The following is a 23,929-nucleotide window of genomic DNA, read 5'->3' as shown; positions in this document are numbered from 1 at the left end:
CTGGCCCATTCAGACTCAAACAAGTTGCTTTGCTTTGCTGTTACCTTCAATGAAAACATAACAGAAAGCACATTGCAACATGCAGAAACCTTATCATACTGTGGTGTTAGGAGGAGTTGTTATTTGCATTATTATGGAACAACAGATGATAGATATGTTGAACTGCCAAAGAAAAAGAAAAAAAGCAAGGACGTACAGGTGGGTACTCAATAAACGTCTACTAATGTACAAAAATTAGAAAATTAATACTTACAAAAGTTCTTCTTATTATACATTTTAAATGATTTGTGATTCAAGCAAGAAAGCAATAAATAAAACAAGTATGAAGGAGATTTGGCATGTTTCCAAATCTAGGAGTGGCGAACAGATGCACTATGAACAGAAAGGGTGTGGCCACAGTTGCTGCTGCTGAGTTTCACCTGAGGACAAAATAATCCTGCTACACCTGTACTGACACACGGGCAATCCTCGAAGGCCACCGTCATACTCTAGATTGTTTCTTCACTCTAAGGTATGTCAGAGCGATTCTATATATTTCTTCCCCTCATACCTTTAGTGATCAGCATCTGATTTTCTTGGTAGTTTGTACAGACGAACAGAAAAAAAACCATTATTCTTCAGGTCCCAAGTGGATGTAAGTTTAAGATAAACAACAGAGTGAGAGCGTGAGCAGGCGCGGGGATGGGGGTGGGGGTGTTGTTTGGATGACACTACGCATCTTTCCACCAAAATTAATTTAGAGGCAAAAATACGGGCATTCAAATATAGCAGGTCAAAATAGAACTATTATTTCCTTAATGGTACATTTGCTGTCAGGTTGAAAATGGAGCCAGTGGTCACAAGCGTGAGGCTGAAGGTGGCCGTGCTGCTTCTGATAGCAATTCAGCTGAGAACAGGTGAGTGTGGTTTTTTTTTTTCTTCCATCTAAGGAGTGTGTTTCAGATGTCTGAGCTTGGGCAGAAGGGAATAAAATGATCACAGGCAGAACAGGTGTTTTTCAGGAAGGCTTAACTAGTCTGGTCTGTGATCCACTCGATAGATATAGTTCACTGTAACTGCAGCTGATGATCTGACTATTGCATGTATTCAGTGAACCAAGCACTTCTATTGTGGGTGGCTGAGGAGTACCTGCCATAGCATTCATACCTTAAATTATTGTTGCTGAGGGTCAAACAGCTACGTGCATTTGCAAAGCGCGACCCTGAGAGATTTTATTGTCCCCAGGGGAGAAATTAGCCTCGGGCCCCCGTCCAAGCTGTCTATTTTAATATAAGAGCAGCATAAAAACACAAAGATATATCAAATATGTGCACAAAAAAAAAAAAAAAAACTCAAGGCCTCCTAATTATTCACATAATGCTTCCTAATTGGACCAAAAGTTCACAAAGGGGCCCTTGTCTTGGCCAGTGAGGGAGCGCAAATGATTTTGTGTATTTACAGCTATTTGTGCTGCACTTAGTGACTGAACTTACTGGCAAGTTAGCTTATTGGCCTCTTCACATGGAAAACACATCTTCTATAGATCACTGTTTTGCCCAGGAGGGGCTTTCACAGTGTAAACATTTGACTGACTAATTTGGGCTTTTTCCACACTCCCTTCATCTCATCTGCCATTTGTACGCTTTCATAAATACCTCTGACATACTTTGTTTTTGTTTCAGTAGCACTAAAGTGCATTCTGAGTGCTTTCAGAGTGTTATAGTGGATTTAATGATGAGCGATGTCAAAACAGAGGTTGATTTGATTTGAGTCCCATCTAGATACTTTCTGAAGGTTAGACAACCAAGCAGAGAAAAATGGCGAGAAGAGAGAGCGGAACATTATGGAGATAAATACCTCTGATCTGTTGACATGTGTTACCATGCTATCAGCACTGACTCCAGCAACAGTTAAATAAAATCCATGGCTGTAAAGAGTGAGTCAGCAGGGTGTGTGTCAACTCGGAGACAGCTCATAACTGGCTCTTGTCGAGTGCATTTTTCACATTTGCTCATGTGTTCAGCTTTCATCATTATTTGCCGATATATTTCAGACAATTAATAAGCCTCTGGAGTTTAAATTTAATATGTAGCTCTTTTTTTTTTTTTTTTTACAAAAATACCACTTTTACTTTTAATTCATGTCCAAGCCCTCAAATCTTCAGTTTGACTTAAAAGGCCTATTAGTCTCACATCAGCACTTCTTCTCCTCCCTGAGATGGCACAGGAGCACAGGCCCAGAGCTTGAATGCCATTAAGTGGGAGAAATATTAATGCGTTTGAGAGTGAAATTCATTTTATTCTGTCTTCTTTCTGTCTCTAAACGTGGGTACAGTGTTATAAGAATCCAAGGGAGGAAGAAAGTGTTGTTATAAGTTAGACAAATCTTAATAGAAATTTTTGGTTTCAATCCATGTTAACAGAGGCGATGAAGGTAACATCCGCGGGGCCACAGACCATTCAGAAGGCACAAGGGGAGACTGTCAAACTGGAGTGCACCTACGCTCCAGGCTCTGAAGACACAGGAGACCTGGATATTGAGTGGTCCAACGTCAGCCCGGACATGACACAGAAAGACACACTGGTATGTTGTGTATGTCTGATGATAGAGAGGACTGATTTAAAAAAAACAAAACAAAAACCAAGACAACGCAAAACCTGTCTGTGTGGTCTGGAAAGATGCATTAAGCATGCAAGAGTGGAAATGAGCTTTTACCTTTGGGCTCAGCTAGTTGTAAAGCCTGATTTGAAAATATGACGTCACTCAATGCAATTCTTGTGTCTCAGATCTTATCATATTCAGGGGGGCAGACGCACATCCACGACCAAAACCTCGCCAAAAGGTTCACTTTTACAACGAATCCCCAGCAAGGAGACGCTTCCGTCTCCATCACTGATCTGAGACCCTCAGACACAGCCACATACCAATGCAAAGTCAAGAAGCTGCCAGGCGCCGACGCGAGAAAACTCACTCTGGTGGTGTTGGGTGAGGAGCAGATCCTTTTTTTTTTTTTTTTACTGGTCTAACCTGTTCACTTTCTTGTCCGTCTTCTATTAAATGTGCTCATTCACATGGAATTTAAAGGCTCCTCCATTCTCGCTGTCTCAGTAGATTATCTCTCTGTAGCCATACCCAGATGCTCCCGTGTTGAATCGGAGCATCGCACTAAAATAGTTTATGTGCCATATGGGATGTTTTTTTTTTCTTTCACTAGTTCCCCCATCAGCACCAAAGTGCTGGGTTGAAGGTGGAGAGGAGAAAGGAAGCACAGTCTCCCTCCGCTGCAAATCCTCTCAGGGATCCACTCCTGTCAGTTATGTGTGGACGAGAGAAAGTGGAGGTGCAATGCCCTCCACTGCTACTCAAAGTAAGCAACTTAGCACGAGAATGCCTTTTTTCTGAATGCCTTTCTCAAGAATGCTGTTCTCTAAAGCCTGATGCTGCTGTATTTGTATTGGTAATGTGCTTGTGCTCAATGCTCTCTTCTTTCATTAAGACCCACAGAGTGGGGAGCTTTTGATAAGGAACCATACAGACAGCAACACTGGAAGCTATGTATGTGAGGCAAAAAATCCTGTTGGCAGTGCACAGTGTAAATACTCCCTGCATGCATATAACCGTAAGTCTACACTATCATCATCTTATTTAAATTTTCTGAACACTGTACACTCATATCCTAAAGGTACCTCTTTTTTTGCTGGCCTTAATGCACAATCATATGCAAGACTCTTGTTGACGCTGGAATTAAAGAAGGTGAGCTGCACATGTTTGATTTATAAACACCACGTTGTCTCCTCCAGCTATCAATAAAGCAGGTGTCATAGCTGGTGCAGTGATAGGCGCTCTGTTGCTGCTGCTGCTCCTCCTGCTTCTCATCTGGCTCCTCATCTGCTGCTGCCACAAGCGTCGCTACGAGAAGGAGGTCGCGAATGAAATAAGGTATTTTCTGACTGTTTAAAGCATCTGTCAAATGATCTCAGATCAGCAGCAGCTAACTGAGCTCTCCGGGATTTTTGCTTTCCCAGGGAGGATGTGAAGGCCCCAGAAAGCAGACCCGCCAGCAGGCAGTCCAGCAGGCACTCCAGCCTGCGCTCGGTGATGGGATACCGCACTCACCACGGCCTGTACAGCTCTGTGAGGAGCCACCCGGCCAGTGTCAGCGAATCAGGCCCTGTCTACACAGGTGGAAGTAATGGAGCAACCACTGCAGGGGACAGACTCATTCACCTCAACTATGACCCTAAATATGGATACCCTGTGTGACCACAAACCTCATGCCTAAAAGGCTCTTATTTTTTCAGTGCAAAACTACTCATTATGATGAAAAGACTTTACACCTTTTAAATAATATTCTATGTCTAAAAATATGTAAGAGGTGCAATGGTATTTTTTTCTAACTAGGGAATAATGAAAGTGCCTGTATAGCCATCCTATCCTCAATAGACATGTGACATACAATATATTGCCAAAAGTATTCACTCACCCATCCAAATCCTTGAATTCAGGTGTTCCAATCACTTCCATGGCCACAGGTGTATAAACCAGCACGTGGGCATGCAGACTGCTTCTACAAGCAGGAGCTTGGTGAATTACTGGGTGGTATGTTATAGGATGCCACCTCTGCAACAAGTCCAGTCATGAAATTTCCTCAATACTAATTATTACACAGTCAGCTCTTAGTGGTATTATAGCAAAGTGGAAGCGATTGGGAATGACAGCAACTCCGCCACAAAGCGTAGTGCTCAGAGGTCACCAACTTTCTGCAGTCACTCGCTACAGACCTCCGATGCTGCCGAGCAGCTGCATCCAAGCCTTACATCACCAAGCGCAATGCAAAGCATCGGATGCTGTGGTGTAAAGAACGCTACCACTAGAGATGTATTTTCTCTGGAGTTACAAATCACGCTTCTCTATCTGGCAATCAGATAGATGAGTCGGGGTTGCCAGACTTGTCCGACTGCATTGTGCCAAGTGTAAAGTTTGGTGGAAGGGGGATTATGGTGTGGGGGTGCTTTTCAGGAGTTGGGCTCGGCCCTTTAGTTCCAGTGAAAGGATCTCTTAATGCTTCAGCATACCAAGACATTTTGGACAATTTCATGCTCTCAACATTATGGGAACAGTTTGGGGATGGCCCCTTCCAACATGACTGCACATCAGTGAACAAAGCAGGTCCACAAAGACATGGATGAGCGAGACTGGTGTGGAAGAACTTGACTAGCTTGTACAGAGTCCCAACCTCAACACTTTTGTGATGAATTAGAGCAGAAACTGCAAGCCAGGCCTTCTCCTTCAACATAAGTGTCTCACAAATGTGCTTCTAGAAGAATGGTCAAAAATTCCCATAAACACACTCCTAAACCTTATGGAAAGCCTTCCCACAAGAGTTGAAACTGTTGTACCTGCAAAGGGTGAGCCAAAATCATATTAAACCCTATGGACTGAGAATGGGATGTCACTCAAGTTTATAAAGTATGTTTGTGAAGGGAGACAAGTGAATACTTTTGGCAAAATAGTGTCTGTACCAGCTGACCTTCATAAAGCATTTTAGCACCTCAATGCGATTGTAAGCAACAAAAAACACGAACAGGTTCTCAAAATTATAAATAAGATTTTCTTTCTTATTTTTATTTTGTAAAACTATGTAAAATGTATATAGCAGAACAATTATTTTTTATGATGGTGCCTTTTTTCTATGACATGTATCAGAACTGAACTTTAAAAAATTGTACAGTTAAACATTTTAATTGGTAAGTAAAGGCAAAGAATAAATATAGATTGTATTTGGGTGTTTGTGTCATTCGGCTGCTTTTTTAGGTGTTTGTGTGTGTGTGTGTGTGTGGGGGGGGGGGGGGGGGGGGGTGGTGACAAAATATAATAGGATAACATCTGAAACACATATCCAGTACAAATGTAACAGTTCTTCACAAAAAATAAAAACAAAAACAACTGCTGTTTTGGGGCGCTGCTAAAATCAGGTATTTTGTATCAACATGGAAAATTAACCATGATTGTACAGAACCAGAAAAAAAATTTTTTCTTGCTTCATTAATATCCTCAGTGTGTTTTTCATAGCTTTTTACAGGAGTGGCTACTGGCTCCATAGTCGGGAATACTTCGGTTGGTTAGTTTTGCCTCTGACCCTCTTGTATGCATTTGCCTTCTGGAAAAATTTTCATTTGCAAACAAAAACACAGCAAAATTGTCTTGTAGATGTTGGGTGCAGGCATGCCCATCTTCTCTGATGTTTGGAGGAGGCCAGTGAGCTAAATCTTAGTCTAACTGTTGAGGCACTAACCTGCAGCTGACACCTTCAGCAGGCAGAGTCAGCACTGTGCCTGTGGCCCCATCTCTCTTCAAAAATTTCCCGTCTTATCCTGATCCCATCTTCAAAAAGGTGCATATTGAATTAATAAGAGCTGCTAGTGGTGGTGTGGCTTGGTCAGTAATAAATTCTGCCTACAGTCCCCTTCAGGGCAGGGTGCACCCCACCCACCTACACCAGCACACTCACATAATAGACTGCATAATGTCCCTCTGCTGTGCTTGACTTTGTCATTTATTTGCTTCACGAGAAGACAAACATGTCCTCCTCTGTGGGTCCATGTTAATGTCTGTTTGCTCTAACCAGTGGTTATGTGGGTTTTTTTATTTTTCTTCAACAAATGCTCATCCATCACGCTTTTTCATGTGCACACATGAGCCCGTCCTTTGATCCACGCACGAAGCAGAAAAATGGACACAATAATTAATTACAAATACTGTTCCGGAAGCCTCATTGGAAAAACCCACACAATTTCTTCTTTAATACTAACTTTCCTTGGAGGGTAGAACTTTTAACAGGGTTGGCATAGTAATTATTATTTTTTTAAAGAAAAGGCTCCCACTGCAGATTCCGCATCCACATCTAGATTCAAAGAGCTTTTGTATGGAAAACTGCTTTTTCATGCTTTTGAGCAAAAAAAAAAAAAAAAAAAAGGGCTGAATCTGTCCTTGAAATTTGTCTTGAGGTGATTTTATTTAGAAAGAGAAGTGTGACTACAGGCCTTGGGAAGCCAAACTGTGTGCTTATGAAATCAGAATCTTGCTTGTTTTGACTGGATAGTTGCGCAGGTAATTCGAGTAAACAAGAAATCTAAATAGAGCTGAACTATTAACTTAAGTCAACATCTCATTAAAAAGTCTGTCACCAAAGTTGGGGGTTCTCCACAGCACAAACTGAAGCGATAAGGTGCGGCATAAACATGGTCTGTGAAGGTGATTTAAAGGTGATTTGCTGTTCTTATCAAGTATATAGGCGTGCCTGTGGCTTGGTGTTTGTAAATATGTGGCAGAGCAACAGGAATAACCATTTGCATGCGGAGTGTGTTGGATTGTGGTTTGGTTGAGCTGCTGTGCTGCACTGACAGACGTACAGTAAAGTCATTGGCCATCAGTACTATACAGCGAGCGCATATCCTGTCTACCCCATGTCAATGCAAAAAAGCTGTCACCACTACCTGTGGTCAGAGATGATGCAAATCGTACCTAACGCTAATATATAAATCCCCACGAAGGAACACTTAAATCCGAGAGTTTCACCTTGTGTGCGTCCTGCAGACGACTCCAGGCAAGGATTAATGCTCGGATAAACAAAACAAAGCAAAGGATTCTTCAGCTGCACCTGAAGCTATTGAGCCAGACAGCATATTGGTCATGACTTAGCGGGCAAAAAGAATGTAAGCAGAGACCTTCAGTTGGATTTGCAGTGATAAAAAGCCACATGTAACCCAGGTAAGCATCGCTGGAGGTAAAAAAAATAAATAAATAAATAAAAAAAGGAAGGCATTTCTTATACTAATTACTCTAAACCTTCTTGCCTCACTTCTTCGCTTTGCACACGACCACCTAAATTTCACATAAAATTGATGGAAGATTTTAATTGGGCCGATTTGTATCTGTTTAACGCATTTCAAATGCTAAATGTGTGAATCTCTTCCTCAGGCCCTTCTGACAAACGGTGACTGATTCAACTCTGTGACAGAAATGAAGAATCATCTGGTCTGGAGTGTGCGTGTGTAATTTTTTTTTCCCCCCATTCTTGTCATCTCTTTGAACGCAGCAAAAAACAAAGCACTTCAGAAGCCCACACACTCTGCTGAGTGCTGCATAGAGATTTAAAGACTAAGGTATCCTCATTAAACTTTAAAGTACAGAAGAGTTAGGGGTAAAAGTTATTATGTATGTGTTAAATAAATTGGCCATCTGGGTAATGACGGGTCTGCTGGCCATCACCACTGTCTTCTTTAATGCCTATATCTCTTTGATGAGTTTGTGGAACTACAAGGAGAAGAAGCAGTGGACTCCCTGTGAAACTATCATCATGGCTCTGTCGGTGGCTGATGTGGCTCACCAGCTGTTTTCTTACTTTTGGATGACCATGGATGAGGTGGACAGTAACTGCCAGATTGCCCAGATGGGCTACAATGTCCTGCTGGTGCTTATCTTCAGCTCCAAGTTTACCATCATGTGGGACAGCAGCTTTCTCACTTTCTACTACAGCACCAAGCTGGTCCACACACCCAATCATTGCTACACACACATCCAAGATGTCATCCTCAAGCATGTGACATTAGCTGTGTTTCTCATCCCTCTGTGTAGCCTGGGCTTCTGTACACCAATGCTCGTGGTGTTTAACACTGACAACAGCACTCTCAGAGCGAACCAACAATGTGGACATACATTCCCTACCAGCAACTCTGTTAAGATTTATCAAGCCTTGTACTTGCTCCTCACTGATATACTGCCGGGGGTGATCATGGTGAAATGCTGCATCTCCATATCCGTCCACCTGGCCATCCATCTCCAGCACATGAAAGCTAGCAGCAATGGAGCCCACGCTCCAAAGCTGGGCACTCAGATAAGGGTTATCCGGATGTCTCTTTCTCTAGCAGCCAACTTCCTCGTCTACCTCACGGTCGACCTGTATGCCAGCTACGAGATTGTGGTGAACAAGGTGAACGCTCTCACTCTCACGTTCTGTATCACGTCATTCTACACAACTGTGACTGCCATCGTGCTCATCTATGGCAAAAAGACTCTTTGGAAGACGCTGATTCACGATTTTAACGTGTGTCTGGAAGAATATCCGTGTTTGTCTTGTCTGAAGTTGCCTGAACAAAAGAGTCAACCCAGCCTTCATTCAAAAGTTAAAAACTGAGGGGGGGAAAAAGCCAATTTGCTTTGCGCTGGAGGTCTTTGTGCTGAAATCAATTGGTCATTGTCTGAACTTATTAAAAAAAACTTTGAAGTATTCTTTTATCTTTTGTACTAGCTATTTCAGTAATGACTACTGTCCTGCTGCATTACCGTTAATTACATTTTCTTGCATCAGAATGGGATTTTAACTTTTTTGGCCAGTTAGAAGAGAGAAGGTACAGCTGTGCAAGTGATGCACGCTGGGGCCAGATAACCAGCTGACCGGACCATACCTATAATAATTAATATTTCAATAGTACAAATAATAAGTCAGGCCTGTAAAACAGATCCTAAAGTATGCGTGCGTAGACATGATGTAACTCAGTGCCCATCTGAAAATGTTAAAAAATACATGCAACTGTAGTGAGAGTACAGAGCATATTAATAAAACAAGAATATATGCACAACCTGGCTTTAAGAGGTTTTTTTTCCCCCCCTCACTCAGGTTGTAGATAGTTTAAGCTGCACACAGGGACTGGAGTAGTCTGGATGTAGCTGGATGGTTGCCAGGCCAAACCCGTGCACCATGAGGGAGAAAACATAAACCTGATGAAGAAAAGCCCTCCCCTAATATCCTCTTCTTTAGTATATGTGTTCATTGGCCTTCAGCAGAAATGTGCATACCTGCACCTGACAGCTCCCAGGTGTGACTTTATGTAGCTGTTGTTGTGAATGTGGATGAGAAGCTGGTATTCCTGAAAAGTGCACTCATGCCCAGCAAACCTACTCTGAGTAAATAGAGGTTTAAAAAAAAAAAATGCAGTAGCCCTCCTTGCAATGCTACGTTAGTTCACACCCTCTGGCACCACCTAGTGAGGTTCAAAGCAGAGATACAATAGTGCAGCTAATCCCACTGCACACAGAGGCTCGGGATCCCTCTAGCTGTTAAATGGACAAAGTAAGAAAGGGCATATTATCCTTTGATGCAGGGGGAGTTAAGTCCTACCAAGGCCTTCGCTTCCATTCCTGTCGCCTTCCTCGCTCTCTGTTGGAGGGAGCTGGATTCAACCTAATAGGGGCAAGTCGGGTTAAACATAAGGCCAAGAAAAGCTCAGTATAATAAAATACTGACTAATATGGCTGCAAGAGCATCAGCAGAATAAATTTTTATATCTCATTGTTTAGGGAAGGTAGAACATAAATTATACAACAACAAAAAAAATGTGTCAAATAGAACTGAGGCATCAACGAGCCTTACAGTGTCAAAACTGGGTAGTATTCAACTAAGAAACAGCCTCTGTGACTGATGCATAACATTATAAGGTCGTTTCAATTGTTAATGCTGCTCAGCAACATTTTACTGCTATAGCTGTTCAAACCAGACCCAGTTTTAACTACCATATCCATAAGTAGCTTTAAATCTGATTATTAATGATAACTTTTGTACTTTTGCCTTTGACAATAAAACACTTTTTTTTTACACTGCATTTACTTAAGACATAAAAATGGAAACAGAGGTTTAAAAGATAGGCACAAAACAATAAACAGGATCATTAAAATTTAAAATTAGGAAAATAAAAATGAACAGGGGTGGCATGGTGGTGCAGTGGTTAGCACTGAAGGTCCTGGGGTCAAATCCAGGATGAGGCCTTTTCGGGTGGAGTTTAGAAGTGCTCCAGCTTCTTCCCAAAGTCCAAAGACATGTGTTCGGTTAGGTTATGTGGTGATTCTAAATTGGCCACAAGTGTGAATGCTTTTCTCTCTCTGGAATAGGCTCCAGCAGACTCACAACCCCGAATCGGATGGATGGAAAATCAACTGTCTACTTGTAACTTAAAAAAAAACGGGACTTTTCTGTGAGATGGTTACATGCGGCTTACAAACTAAAAAGGACTTTACGTCTACGTTGTATTCACCGCTTGTTCCTGCTGACCCCAAGTGGCCAAAAAAATCAAGCAGGTTGAAAAAAATGATTGAAGTATGAATTTTCTAGGGCAAATGCCTCTTTGCTGGAACTTATGACAACTGGTATTCACTGGGAAACATCCTGCTCCAACACTGGATTTCACATGCACCAAGTAAAAAAGGTTAGAAAGCACTAAATTTGTAAACATTGGTCTGAAAATCAGCTGTCAGACCTTCTGGTGTGAGAAGGTTATAAAATACAGTGGACTGGACTGAAAGAATAAAATAACAGAAATATCCAAGAAAATCAGCTCAAAATTGTACTTTAGTACTTAGTTGAGTCTGGTAAACGATCTGTGCTTCCTGCTTCCTACTGAGTGCTGTGTCTCGAGGAAATGGAAATTGTGTGAGTGACCTCAGACTATGGAATGACTCAGACACAGACGTGTCACTGGCTCATAGTCAGGTGAGAGGAGGCTGGAAAGCTGTCTGCGATGGAAGGGAACAATGGTGCTGTGATTTGGGCCCTTGGAATTGTTACAGTATAAAGCTGTAAACATGTTACTCTATGGAGGTTGTTTCCATGGAGATGTTCCTGAGTACCCAGCCAAAGTTGGCAGTTGTTACGTTGCTCCCTTTGCATGAGTGAATCTCTTCAAATGTCCACTGCCCACGAGACTTGAAGGGAGAAAGATACCCTGCACCTCAGCATCTAACAGGAAGGATCGGGCCATTAACAATACAGATTAGCAAGACCAGCACTATCGCACAACTCCTATAAACATTGTATAAAGTCCTCCCTACAGGCGGACTCCACACATAGAGCCCCTCCAGCCTTTGCACCACTGAGCTAAAGCAGCATCATTTACCTACACCAACTCTAATTGCATTTAAAATGCATAGGTCACCACTTCTGTGCCAGTTTGCTGATGTTTTGAGCTTGAGTGGGTAATTTTTTTTCACACCATCAACAGCATCCAAACAAGTGTCTGTGTGAGAGCTGTGTTTCCACTGAGGGTACAGAGAGCAATCTGTATTCTGTATGGTCACAGGATTGCAGCTAAGAGACGAAGATGATGCTTTTTTTTTTTTCTCCGAATAATCATTGTCAGAAAAAAATGGAGTCTGCAGGCATTTCAGAATGGCTTTATTTCTGTTAAGTCAACAAACAGCTTGTTCTTTAAAAAGGATCATATATCTCTTGAAGGCATTGTTTGTATAAAATGTCTTTGATGCCTGTTAAAGAATTTTTACTGTACAAAAGAAGTTAATCCCTTGTAAAAACAATGTAAATCTAAAAATAAAACACTGGCAAATTAACTGAAAATCCAACTCCATTTTTAAAGCACTTTACATGCAGCGCACAATAAAATCGTTCTAAAATTACTCTGCATTAAAAATAATCCATCTCTGTGCGCACTGGGTGTGCAAAACCTACTGAAATACTCAATTCAATGCATAGCAATAATTTACATTTGAAAATGATTTAAAAAAAAAAAAAAAAGAAAATCTACCAAATAAAACATCAAACTAAAGTGAACTTCAGAGGTATTTACGCTTGTAGCATATAGCATTTAGGGTTCTTTAAAGGACCAGTTAGAAAGTTTGGAAAATATGCCTATTTACTCTTTTGACAAGAGAAAGATAAGGAGACAGATACCACTGACATGTCTGAATGATGACCCAGTAACCTGGAGTGTGTTAGCTTAGTTTAGCATTAGAACAGGAAATAGCTACTTGGCTCAGATGACAACAGAATCTACCATTTAGCAACTCTAAAGTCTGCAAATTAACAATTTAGTTTTAAGTTAAGGACATGGTTGATTTTGAGATGTGACTAGAGTCTGACTGATTCATCAGTGAACTGATATTATCGACAAATATTAGCTATTTGTCAAGCTATCAGTACTCGTATAAAAGCCGACGAATGAAATTTTTTTCAAAAAGTAAAGAAGAGACAGTAGAAACACCCTTCAAACCCGTTATGATTTTGCATAGTTTCTCCAGTCTGCAACTTCCATGTTGGCAACACACAAACACAACAACCAGCTGACCCAAGCAGAGACAGGCAGAATGTACCGAAGTAAATAAACATAACAAATGTTAAAGAAATCTTTTTCTGTCAGCGTATCTGAAAGGGAAAAAAAAAAAAAAACGCTGATATATTAAAATAGATGTTTAAATATCGTAATCGGTCTTAAAAATTCTTTATCGTTCGGGCTCTAGTGCAGACACAGGCATCATTAAGTGATCGCTGTCTTGAAGGCTTAACTTGCAAAAATCTAAGTCACAGATCTGGACCTCTCAAATGCGCCTGTGGTGTTGCCGTCTTGTGGAGCACTTTCTACTGGAACTATCTGACAAAAAATAGAATCTATGTGTTAAAGCAAGTCTGGACTCCAGTTTTGTTGAAATTCAGCAGCCAGAAAGCTAAACTGGAGGGTTTGAAATGCAAAGATCACACACCAATTGGTGATGACATTCATCTTTTATATACAGTCTATGCTTCAGCTGCGTGCTGACTGTGGAGATACGAGAGCGGCATCCATCATCTTGTCTCTCCATAAGAATGCAAATAAGCAGATTTTCCAAAAGCCCTTTCACTGAACTTTGCCATCAACATGATGCAGTTTCATTTGGATGCGTGGGTTACAGTATTCAGTTCATCATCAACATCAAAACACATTCAATAATGCCTCCAGTGTCTCTGAAACATTGTGGTTTAGACACCATCAACAAACGCTAACTACATACCAAACTAACAGTTACATTCTTTACATTGTTTTCCCTGCTCTCAATCAAGTTTGATATGAATCTAATGCAGCTTTTTCCTGTTCAAATATGGAATGCTGGTAAAACAGCTAGAAGGGAGACGAATCATCCAGTGTCACTCCATACACACATACACTGATCAGCCAGAACATTAAAACCACCCGCTCTAAGTAGGTATGCCTCATGATGCTCTGACTCAGGCTACTGACAGGGGATCCTCACAGGATGTCTTGTGCTGTGATGTTTTTTGTCACTGGGACACTGGCAGCAGATTCTTTTGGTCCATCCTGTGGATGCTTGATAAAACTGGAATCTGGGAAGTTTTTGAGCCCAGGTCAATGCTTTGGGCTGTTTTGGATGCTTTGAAGTAGGTCCTGCACAGTTTTTGTGGTGTAAGAGCCGCAATGTCCTGCTAATAGAGGCCACTGCCACCAGCTGCTTTATCCATGGGTAGATGTGCTTGGTCTGCAGCAAGATTTTAGTGGGTGTTACTGGTTAAAGTAACATTCACAAGAATGCCCAAACTTCCCAGCAGGATAATGCATTATCATGCATTTGCTTCTCCTGCCAGTGGTTTAAATGTTGTGGCTGATTAGTCTACAAATAAAATATAACATTACAATGTTGATCACTCCTGGTTCACCAAAGTGATTTTTTTCTTAAGAAAAAAAAAAAAAAAATCTCATTAGCCTTTAAAAAGAAAACAGAATCAAAAGCTGTACCTGAAAATCACACATCCATTTTTGCACAGTAGTACCTTCTTATGACAGTAATCCCACACATATCCTTCCTCGCAGCTTAACAACAAGATTAAAAGGACTGCTTGGAATTCTAATAGACTTGCATCAGAAAAATCTTTCCCACTGAAAATCCTGCAAACATGGGGTTTCCACAAATAAAGCTGTGTTTTTATCACAGCCAAATCAGGCAGTCTGTGAAACTTTAAGGCCAGGGTGTAGGTATAAGCTGGCTGGGCGGTGTGGTGTTAGGACGGGAACATTGACTTCCGCACCTTTGGAGGCGGTGGGGGAGGCTTACTCTCAATTTTCATTGGGAGTGGAGGCGAGAACTTTGGGGAAAGAGAGAAGAGAGCTGGTGTTAAGACATTAAATAAAAACAAAAACAGAATATTTTAGCGTTTACATGACATTAAATATGTATTAGGGAGGGAGTGCGATTTTCTCTAAGCAGACATACCTCTGTGGTAAACCCAGGGTTGTCAATCTCGTGTGGGTGTTTCTTTGGTGGCATGGGTGGAGGAGTCCCTGGAGTGTCAACCGTACTGACATCATTGTCACTGAGAAGTGATGAATAACCTACGACAGGAGAGAGGAAATAAAAGCTTTTCAGGCCGCATGCATCAATGAATATGTGTTTTTCTGACCTGATTAGGGCTTCAGACCAAAATGTGTTATGCAGTGTGCCTCCTGTGTCTGTGTGCGTAAGGCACACCTTTCAGAGAAAATGAAATGATGACAAAATGATGATAAAATGAGAGATAGGATTTTTTTTTTCTTTTTTTTTTGTGGTTACATACTGGAGCTGCGCGGTGTTTGCGGTGTGTGTGGAGAGGCAGGTAGTGGACTGAGAGGGTTAGACAGGCTGAGCTGAGATGAAACACCCTGAAACAGGGAGAGGGTAAGCCGTCGGTCTCCCAGCTGTAAACTCTTGGGCCTCTGCTGCTTCTCTGGAGGAGTCTGGAATGAAAGTGGAAAACACAACAATGCACAATGGGGCTGCTCCCAATTCACAACTAAAACACTTCATACTATAATAATATGGTTTTAAGTACCTCAGTTTAATGTGTGTTACAGGGGAATAACAATAACAGAAGAAATATGTGGTATATAAATAGTTCTTGGACATAAGGCCTTACCTCATCTCCATCTGACTGCCTCTCCAGGAGGGTCTGGGATTTGCTCACACTCCACTCCTTCCTGTTCTTTCTAGCGATCCTATTGTCTTCTTCTGAGCGGGACAGAATAGAAGCCCTGCGATCGCTGGGACGGGACAACAAGGAACTGTTTGTGAATGACCAGAAGCAAAGAAGCAGAAAGATGCACAATCAGATGCACTGCCAGTGCTCTTTATTTGAGCAAAAGAAAACGACATCAATGTTAAAAATAAGCAGTGTCTAGACTGGATGGAAAGGTAGATAAAATAAGCAGTGAATGGATGCTGGGACTGACTCTTGGGAGGAAATGCAGGAGTGTCCGTCTGAGGAAGCAGAGCCACTGGAGAGGCCTGAGGAGGCATTTGACAGGGTTGAGACAGTGGACATGCGACGCAGGGTGGAGGGCAGGATGTAGGGCATCACCATCGAGCCTACACGACTCTTCTTCTGCTCAGTGAGAGAGCAGGGCTGGGACACACAAATGGGATTAAGCATCACTGGGGGAGCTTGGCAGGGGAGGAGCACAATGACAGGCAAAACACAGGTTGCAATAGATTGGCTAAAGGAAGATTTATGGTCCTGCACTAATATAATGTACGCTCCGCTTTGAATGAGAACCATTTGATAGGAAGGCAAGAGGGCCAATAGCTTAAGTTGGCACCCTCTTACATTAAATTGAGTTTTCAGCTGGCAACGCACCAAAGTTATGACGCCACATTGCTTCTCCACTTTCTCCCGAAGGTCTTGGAAGCAAGTAACCAGACGATTGTGTAAGGGTTTCAGTTGCTCCGTCGTCTTCTCCCCGTGGATGCGAATTCCATCTGCCAAGAGAGGGATCTGGAGGGGGAGGAGGAGCACTTAAGTGTTACAAAACATGCTTCGAAGGAGGCCAGTGTCAATGACAATAACAAGCAAAGGATTTACCTGCAGGGCGATGAGGCGTTTCAGTTCCTCAATGCGTCCACGGTCCTCCGGGTGCTCTCGGATATAGGTGTCTGTGAAGAATGCCTACAAAGAATGGAACCAGAATAAAAACTTGGCTTTTTTTTTTTTTATGCTCACTTGAAATGCAGCTGTGAGCTACAATGAACAGAGCTCCAAAGTATGACAAAGAGGCCATGATGTACTAATGAACACAACTTTGTAGCTCATAACAAGCAGCAGGCCAGTCAGAAGTGAGAGAAAAAAAAAAAAAAAAGACTTACAAATTGAAATTCCCCATTATTGTTTGGAGTTGAATTAATCATGTTTTATTAGAGGAGTTTGGCAGTAGTTGGTTGATTGAATACATTACACTCTGTTCCAAAACAATAACTTCAGAGCTGTGCAAGCAACATGAAACCAATTCAAATACAATGCAGTCTGGAAGGAGAAGCACTGTTCCCGTGCTGCTCTGTACTGTAGTCTGATGGATGTAAAGGGCGGTTTCTAGGATGAACTGTATGTATTTAATTACGGGGGCGAAAAAACCATTTGTCCATTTTGTACAATTTACAGTTTTGCTGTCGCTGCCTGTAGTCAATAATCAGTTCACACAGCCTACCAAACATTTTTGGGAACAAAATTCCACATGCTGTATTTGACCACCACCATCTACACCAGAGATACAAAAACATGGGTGGATTCAAATGCTCATTTTTTGTATGAAGTTCTGCTCGCTGTCATCTAGGTCATGGTTGACTTCCTTGTTGTTTCTTTTTTTAGTTCCTATGGTTAAAATCTTGAAGAGCTCTGATGTGACAAAGGCCACAATGACAAAACAAATAACACAAAATCATATTTTATGAGACACAAAATAATTGCCTTATACTGCAGAGATAAGCCTACAAAGTCAGTCAGTTTGTCCATTCACCACTTGGCCCAGACTAAAATATTGTAATGTGGTGAAATGCACCAAAATCCATGTTTTCCCAGAGAACAGGGCCTTCTCCCTATAATGCCCTTTTCCACGAGCACGACTGTTCGTTTGATTCAATCAGATTAGAGTTTGAATCTGTCTGATACTTTAGTTAATGGCCATATAATTGCACTCACATCAGCGTGAGCTGTACTTCGAGATTAGTACTAATTACCAAGTGTGACCATCCCTATACACACTAGCTAAAACGGTATAATTGAAACAATATATCTAACAAAAGGATATGTAATTTGGAAGCATGTTAGCATCCTAGCATCCTCATGCAAACAAAAATTATCTTGGTGAAGACAGTAAACGATACTGCATACCAACTGAGTATTTACAGAGTAGTAATTTCCTGTGAAGCTTGAGATCATTTTATATGTCGGTCTTGTTTGCCTCAAGGTCACTCTAAAGCAGGGCTCTTCAACTCCAGGCCTCGAGATCCCCTGTCCTGCAGGTTTTAGATGTGTCCCTGATCCAACACACCTGAATCAAATGGCTGAATTACCTCCTCAGTATGCAGTCAAGTTCTCCAGAGTCCTGCTAATGACTTCTATATGTGACTCAGGTGTGTTGAAGCAGAGACACAGCTAAAACCTGCAGGACAGGGGCTCTCGAGGCCTGGAGTTGAAGAGCCCTGCTCTAAAGCTTCCACCCTAATAAGATGACCCAATTCCAAAAGAAAAAAAAACAACACAAAATCCCTTTTAATTTCATTGCCTGTTTAGAAAAAACTGTATTCTGGAGATAAAATGTCATATTAAAAAAAAAAACAATGACCTTTTCGTAGTTGGAGAAGCCACCCATGACTGCAGGGTCAACTATGCCACTGAGCATCATGGACAGTGGGTTGACGGACAGTGAGCGATCACAGGCTTGCTGCTGCACAAGGTTACTCAGCTTTTCATTGGCTGTCTCCATGGTTTCTACAGCGTTTTTCAAAGGACTGATTTCCTCCTGCCCATCAGAGAAAAGAAAATTAAGAATAAGGACTTTTTAGGACTAATTTTAGTGAAAGAAACTAAACACACAGTGTGAGTATCAATGCTCCTCAGTCCTTTGTTCTTACCACTGAGACAGATTTGACTTCAAACCATTTGAGAATCCCTGGGAAGCGATAGGCCGTAATGTATGTTGTTCTCTCGATCCACATGGTCTGCAGGGCAGAATAAATAGCAATAAAATATAAAAGGCTGACGTTTTCATGTCTTTATCAATCTTCGAAGTGCTGCATGTGCATACACAGGATTCCCTCCCACCACCACCACCCTTTTTTTAATTTATGAGTGTATGCTTACATATGAGTCACTGCGTTAAAGTAAATTTAAAAAGTCCTCACCGCAAATTCATTGTCTGGGTCCTTTTCACCTTTCCTGAAGGGCCTGGAATACTGGAACTGGTCCACTTCATTGGTTCTGTAATAGCTGAAAAAGAACAGGAAAGGACAACGTTGAGTTAGCGCTTTGCCCAGAGAACCATAAATCCCAGGATAGTCATGAGGAAATAAATCAGCCTTTAAGTGTTCTGTTAAGCACTTTAATATCTGCTCTGGAACCCCCTTGTCTTTAAACTGCTTCGGCACAGTGAGAACAGGCTTGACAGTAAAGCACTGGATGTCTGAAGTTCAGCTAAGGATAAGACCAGGAACATTGTGAAGGAGCAGAGACAAAAGACAAATCAAACTGAATAAGACTTCAAGGCCTTCCTTAATTGGCACATAAAAGCAAGTGCCTTCCCATTTCTTTAAGGTTGTACTACAGAGCTAACAGAAGCACTCTCATAGTGCCAGAGCTAACATGCTACTCCTCTGCAACTTTACCATTTTGGTCTACTCTCTCAGCATGTTCACATTTGCTAACTAGCCATGAGCAAAATCTAAGGCTAGAGCTGTAATGCAGATATTGGACATAAACATTGGTCTGTGAATCTTCAGCTAGACAAGTGAGGAATCAGTGTTACAACTCATTCTGTATGTTTGTACCACAGACATATAAAGGATGGAGGTAACTACCATTGAACACTCAGTGTTTTTTAGACTCCCATTTTCAAGCCTCAACACTGCCTGAACTCTCCAAGACAGGCTTTGCTGTCATTTCTTAGTAGCTTTCAGGAATAGTTCTCCAGGCTTCTTGAAGGACATTCAAAGCTCTTCTTTGAATGTTGGCTGACTTTTGTTTCGTTCTCTGTCAAGATGATCCCACACTGCTTTGATAATATTGAGGTCCAGGTTGCCAGATGGTATTACATCTAATACAGATGGTAATACAGATGGTATTACATGGTGGACCAAAATCTGACTAAACTTTTCAGTATTCTTATTCACCATAAGAGCCCCAAAACCACTGTCTGAAATACAGCCCCAAACTATGACAGAGCCTCCACCGTGTTTTACAGATGGCTGTAGACACTCACTGTTGTACCTCTCTCCTGACCTCCTCTGTACATATTGACGATGATTTGAAACAAAAAATTTCAAATTTGGATTCATCACTCCATAAGACCTGTTGCTACTAATTGTCAGTCCAATTCTTGTGTAATTTGGTATTCCTATTCTTCCTGTATTCTTCCACTGAGACTATTCCTGGTCAGTAGATGGATAAACTGAAGGGCCTGATGCATTGCTCAGGTGCTGTGTCAGGTCTTTGCTGGATTTGTTTCCCATTTCTTAAGACTTTCAGATACTGTTCATCTGCTGTACATCACTTTCTGTTATCTTTGGAAACACATAATTTGTTGCCTTTTCATTGATTCAACTAAAGAAAAGGCAACAAATTATGTGTTTTTGCGAGAGGCTGCTCGTAACAAAGTACCTAAAGTGCCAAAGTGCCTAACTCAAAGGATGAATAATTGTTATGTTAGGTGCCGTTTTATGCTCCAAGGTTAGTGTAAAGTAGCTTAACTAACAAAAACATTCCCTTGAAAATGGTCAGGTACAAGGACTGAAAATGAGTAAAAAAGCAGCCAATGTCCAATGAAAAAGTTTGAAAGACCTTCAGAAAGCCTGGAGAACTCAGAAAGCCTCAAGACCACTTTAAAAATTTAGCAAAACATAAAGAGAAGAGGGGTGGCTCAAGACTTTTGCACAACACTCTATTTCCAAAAATCTTGACATATGAATGAAAAGCATTTCCTTATCATTAAAGGATACACTGTCCAGGGGAGTTGCTGATGTTTCCTTTGGGAGGTGCTGTGCTGGTCATCCGGACCGCGTTTGGAAAGTGAGAGAGCAGCTTTAAGCTGAAGTCCTCGAGCCACTCATACTCTTTGCCTCTGTAGATGAACATTTTATTCTGCAGCAGAAAATGTAATTGTGGAACACATCAAATGAAAGTCAATAAGAAGCAAGAATTATGATCAACCTTATTTTCCATGATATATGAGAGGTGCGCTCGTGTGGCGTTGTATTCATGCTGACATTCTCTTGTGTCATCAGAAAGCCAATAACCTTTATCGGCATTATTGCACATTGCCCCAAGACATTTTTCAAAAAGCCAGCTCACTGCATAAGCACGGGTACATGAGGGCTTTTCCTAAGTCTCTATTTATTGAGATAGGTGTTCATTTTCTTACCCTGAGGAAGGACGGGAATCCAAGGCCATAATATCCAACAGCAAAATACTCTGGCTGTGGCCGCATCGCGTGCATTATTTTTTCATAGAACTCGGCTTGTTTTTTCTGTAATGGAAGGCAAACAAGACTGTAAAATACAGTAAAAACACAATTTTGAAATTAATCTAAGAGTGGTTAAAAAAAAAAAATTAAACTATTCGCAGTAGTATTCAAAGAAAAAAGAACTTTGGTTTTTCTTTTACCTCATTTCAAGAAATGGATTTGAAGCCCAAACATACAAAATGACTAACGCTGAGAGCCTTCATAACTAGATTGCACATAATCAAATTAAACTCCACACTATCAGCAGACACTGTTGGAGTGAAAATGAGCTGAGTAAAGGTTACACCACTCTTCTCCCCTTCCCAGAGAACCGGCTGCAGCCTCGAACAAGCTGGCACATAATTCTTGTCATCGCACTCATTTAAATTAGTATTAATGAGGCAATAAACAATGAGAGTCTGCACTTTATATCAGTTGTTTTCCTATCTGTTTATGAAGGTGACTTTCTCTGAGGTTGCAGTAATCACAGTGCTTTATTTGTAGTACTCAATTCCAATGCATCTCTCCTCTTACCAGTAGCTGGCTCAGCTCCATGAAGTCGAACATGTGGCTCTCGTGCATCTTGGCCAGCTGTTTGCCCAGCTCAATGGCCTTTTCCCACATCTGAGAAGACATGTGCACCACTCAGTCATAAGAGCAACTACTGTAAACATAACACAAGGTCTATTTCGCCATCTGGCTCCCACTGCTGTCCTCGGTAAAGCCCCTACCTCACAGCTTCAAGGGATAGCAGCTGATCGTTCATGCGCCAACCACCGAGAGACCTAAACACTATCTCAAGAGTTTTGTGGCTGGCGTGTGAGCTTTTGCAACTTCCTGAGAAGTTTCCCAATGTTGACTCACTGGGTACACATTTTCTGGAGTGGTTTAAACATTATGCTTCAACAACCGCTCTCATGCAGAGCAGCTAATAATCACCTTGCCCTTGTCCAAGTAACATATAATCCCCTGGAAGAGCTTCTCCTTCAGCTCCTGTTGGGTCCACACATGCTCTTCCTCTCCACGAGGTATCAGATGAGATGCACAAGGTTTGTCCGACCACTGGTAAAGTGAACGGCCATAAATCAGCATTCAGTTCAACATTTAGAAGCGTACTAAAAAAGATTGAATAGCTCAGCCTTAAAAGAGACCTCTAGTAATTCAGCATGCAGCAGCAGAGTATAGGCTGCCTCTGTGAAGTTCTCACAGTCCAGGTGCAAATCTCGCAGCTTGTACAAGTACCTGGTTACAAGAGCACAGCAGTCAGACACAGCTAGCCTATTAGTCTGAAAACCAGTAACTTTATGTCTCCATCTGACTCACCGGATGTAAATGTCCTCCCTCTTCTTCTCTTTGTAGAAATTCTGCAGGAGGAGGGGGGAGTCACAATTTCATATTCCTGAAAACATTTTCTTTCAAGGAGTTTGCACAGGTAATTGCTTTTATGAGCAAATAGCATTAAACCTTTGGTTAACAAAGCCAGAGGGCATACCAGCACATTGACAGTGCAGCTCATGCGGTGCTCAGGACTCTCATCATGTGTGATGGTGCGGTACGCCAGTAGATGCTCCAGCAGGCTGCTCAGCAGCAGAGCCAGCTCCTCTCCTGACTGGGAAAGGTATCTGTGGCGTCTGCAGTGCTCCAATAATCTGCACATACAAAAAATGAATGAATTAACTAAAAAAGTCCTTTATAGACTGCTGTTCAGTTGTAAAGGTATATACCTAGTTTATCAGTTTGCTAAAGCCTGACTTTCTTTCTGACCAACACATTAAGATTATTATTCCTGAATGGTGCATTCTGTGCCTGAGAGAAATCTATTTATTAGACATTGCTTACTATGCTAACAGGCTATCTCGCCCTTCTGGCTCTTTGACAGCAGAATCAAAATACAATTAGAAAGGCCTTTGTATTATTTTTGAAGCAATCCTGTGTCAATTCCCTTTGAGAAATCATCAGTTTTTTTGATCGGTGTGGTGTACTCCTTAAACAGATTTTAGAGAAATATTTTCCGTTTGATCTGCTCCTCTGGCTTACGTTTTCTCCAGCAGGACTTTGTACTGCTCATCCCCTCGGCCTCCCTCTACCTCTTGATCCAATTTTGTTATCAATTCATTTTCAAACTGCAAAGATGAGAAGAGAATTTAAAAAAAAAGAAAAAAAAAAAAAAAAAAGACCAGACACGCATCACAAATGTCATATTTAGCCAGGAGCAGCTTTCGCAGAATTCAAACAAAAACACCAAAGGGCCAAACTTCTGAGGTGGATGTTCACCTTTTCAAACGTGCGTCCAGGGCTGAAGTTATGCTCACACTGCATCATATCGAAGAAGATGGGGATGGTGGCTTTTCTCAGTTCAGGCTCAGGCACAAGCGTGACCTCCAGAATGGGTCCGACCATAGCTGGGATGAACTTCATTTTGTGGGGGCCTGAGGGACAACAGAAATTATCACACAGAAATATCAGTGTTATTTGAGGAGGCAATAAGCTGCATCTTCATTCTCAACAAACAGAGGACAAATCTAATAATGCAGCAAACAAAACAACAACAAAATATGAAGCTGGACAATAAAAAATATTGTCTTGTTATTCCCCTTCCATTACTTGCAGGCAATGAATACACACTTCCACAAACTCTGTGATAATAGAAGCAT

General features: G+C 41.5%; 3 protein-coding genes across 6 annotated transcripts in view; 2 read left to right on the top strand and 1 right to left on the bottom strand.

The window, feature by feature from the left end:
• The first annotated feature begins 450 nt into the window (after nt 1–450).
• On the top strand, nt 451–5,062 carry vsig8b (V-set and immunoglobulin domain containing 8b). Its single transcript, XM_030738017.1, has 8 exons — nt 451–511; nt 817–896; nt 2,402–2,562; nt 2,766–2,964; nt 3,194–3,346; nt 3,476–3,598; nt 3,780–3,918; nt 4,005–5,062. The coding sequence occupies exons 2-8, from the start codon at nt 824–826 to the stop codon at nt 4,240–4,242; spliced, it is 1,086 nt and encodes a 361-aa protein (XP_030593877.1). The 5' UTR covers nt 451–511; nt 817–823; the 3' UTR covers nt 4,243–5,062.
• Nucleotides 5,063–8,194: 3,132 nt separating this feature from the next.
• On the top strand, nt 8,195–9,175 carry tas2r202 (taste receptor, type 2, member 202). The gene has a single exon (XM_030738256.1). It carries the CDS (start codon nt 8,195–8,197, stop codon nt 9,173–9,175), a length of 981 nt encoding a protein of 326 aa, XP_030594116.1.
• Nucleotides 9,176–12,188: 3,013 nt separating this feature from the next.
• dock5 (dedicator of cytokinesis 5) overlaps nt 12,189–23,929 on the bottom strand; it is a 45,536-nt gene continuing 33,795 nt past the window's right edge. The window contains exons 32-51 of one of the 4 annotated variants that reach the window (XM_030737621.1): nt 23,550–23,704; nt 23,313–23,398; nt 22,768–22,924; nt 22,599–22,639; nt 22,427–22,517; nt 22,215–22,337; nt 21,810–21,899; nt 21,195–21,299; nt 20,773–20,914; nt 19,160–19,241; nt 18,964–19,048; nt 18,694–18,780; nt 18,405–18,581; nt 16,649–16,732; nt 16,424–16,561; nt 16,020–16,192; nt 15,707–15,851; nt 15,368–15,527; nt 15,028–15,146; nt 12,189–14,899 (exon numbers count right to left, since the gene is read on the bottom strand). In XM_030737621.1, coding sequence (XP_030593481.1) covers nt 14,816–14,899; nt 15,028–15,146; nt 15,368–15,527; nt 15,707–15,851; nt 16,020–16,192; nt 16,424–16,561; nt 16,649–16,732; nt 18,405–18,581; nt 18,694–18,780; nt 18,964–19,048; nt 19,160–19,241; nt 20,773–20,914; nt 21,195–21,299; nt 21,810–21,899; nt 22,215–22,337; nt 22,427–22,517; nt 22,599–22,639; nt 22,768–22,924; nt 23,313–23,398; nt 23,550–23,704 — 2,324 coding nt within the window. In that variant the 3' untranslated portion in view covers nt 12,189–14,815. Of the gene's footprint in view, nt 14,900–15,027; nt 15,147–15,367; nt 15,528–15,706; nt 15,852–16,019; nt 16,193–16,423; nt 16,562–16,648; nt 16,733–18,404; nt 18,582–18,693; nt 18,781–18,963; nt 19,242–20,772; nt 20,915–21,194; nt 21,300–21,809; nt 21,900–22,214; nt 22,338–22,426; nt 22,518–22,598; nt 22,640–22,767; nt 22,925–23,312; nt 23,399–23,549; nt 23,705–23,929 lie in introns of all 4 variants that reach the window. The other 3 variants (XM_030737622.1, XM_030737619.1, XM_030737620.1) reach the window with 3 other exon arrangements.

The sequence above is a fragment of the Archocentrus centrarchus genome, chromosome 9 (assembly GCF_007364275.1).
Source record: "Archocentrus centrarchus isolate MPI-CPG fArcCen1 chromosome 9, fArcCen1, whole genome shotgun sequence".
NCBI classification, from domain to species: Eukaryota; Metazoa; Chordata; class Actinopteri; order Cichliformes; family Cichlidae; genus Archocentrus; species Archocentrus centrarchus.
Note: the sequence above shows the minus strand (reverse complement) of the source record. Positions and strands in the feature narration are given on the sequence as shown.

Coding starts and splice junctions, on each gene's coding strand:
- tas2r202 (XM_030738256.1), top strand. CDS start 8,195: ATGTATGTGTTAAATAAATTGGCCATCTGGGTAATGACGGGTCTGCTG.
- vsig8b (XM_030738017.1), top strand. CDS start 824: ATGGAGCCAGTGGTCACAAGCGTGAGGCTGAAGGTGGCCGTGCTGCTT. Junction 2,563..2,765: donor TGACACAGAAAGACACACTG/GTATGTTGTGTA, acceptor CTTGTGTCTCAG/ATCTTATCATATTCAGGGGG. Junction 2,965..3,193: donor ACTCACTCTGGTGGTGTTGG/GTGAGGAGCAGA, acceptor TTCTTTCACTAG/TTCCCCCATCAGCACCAAAG.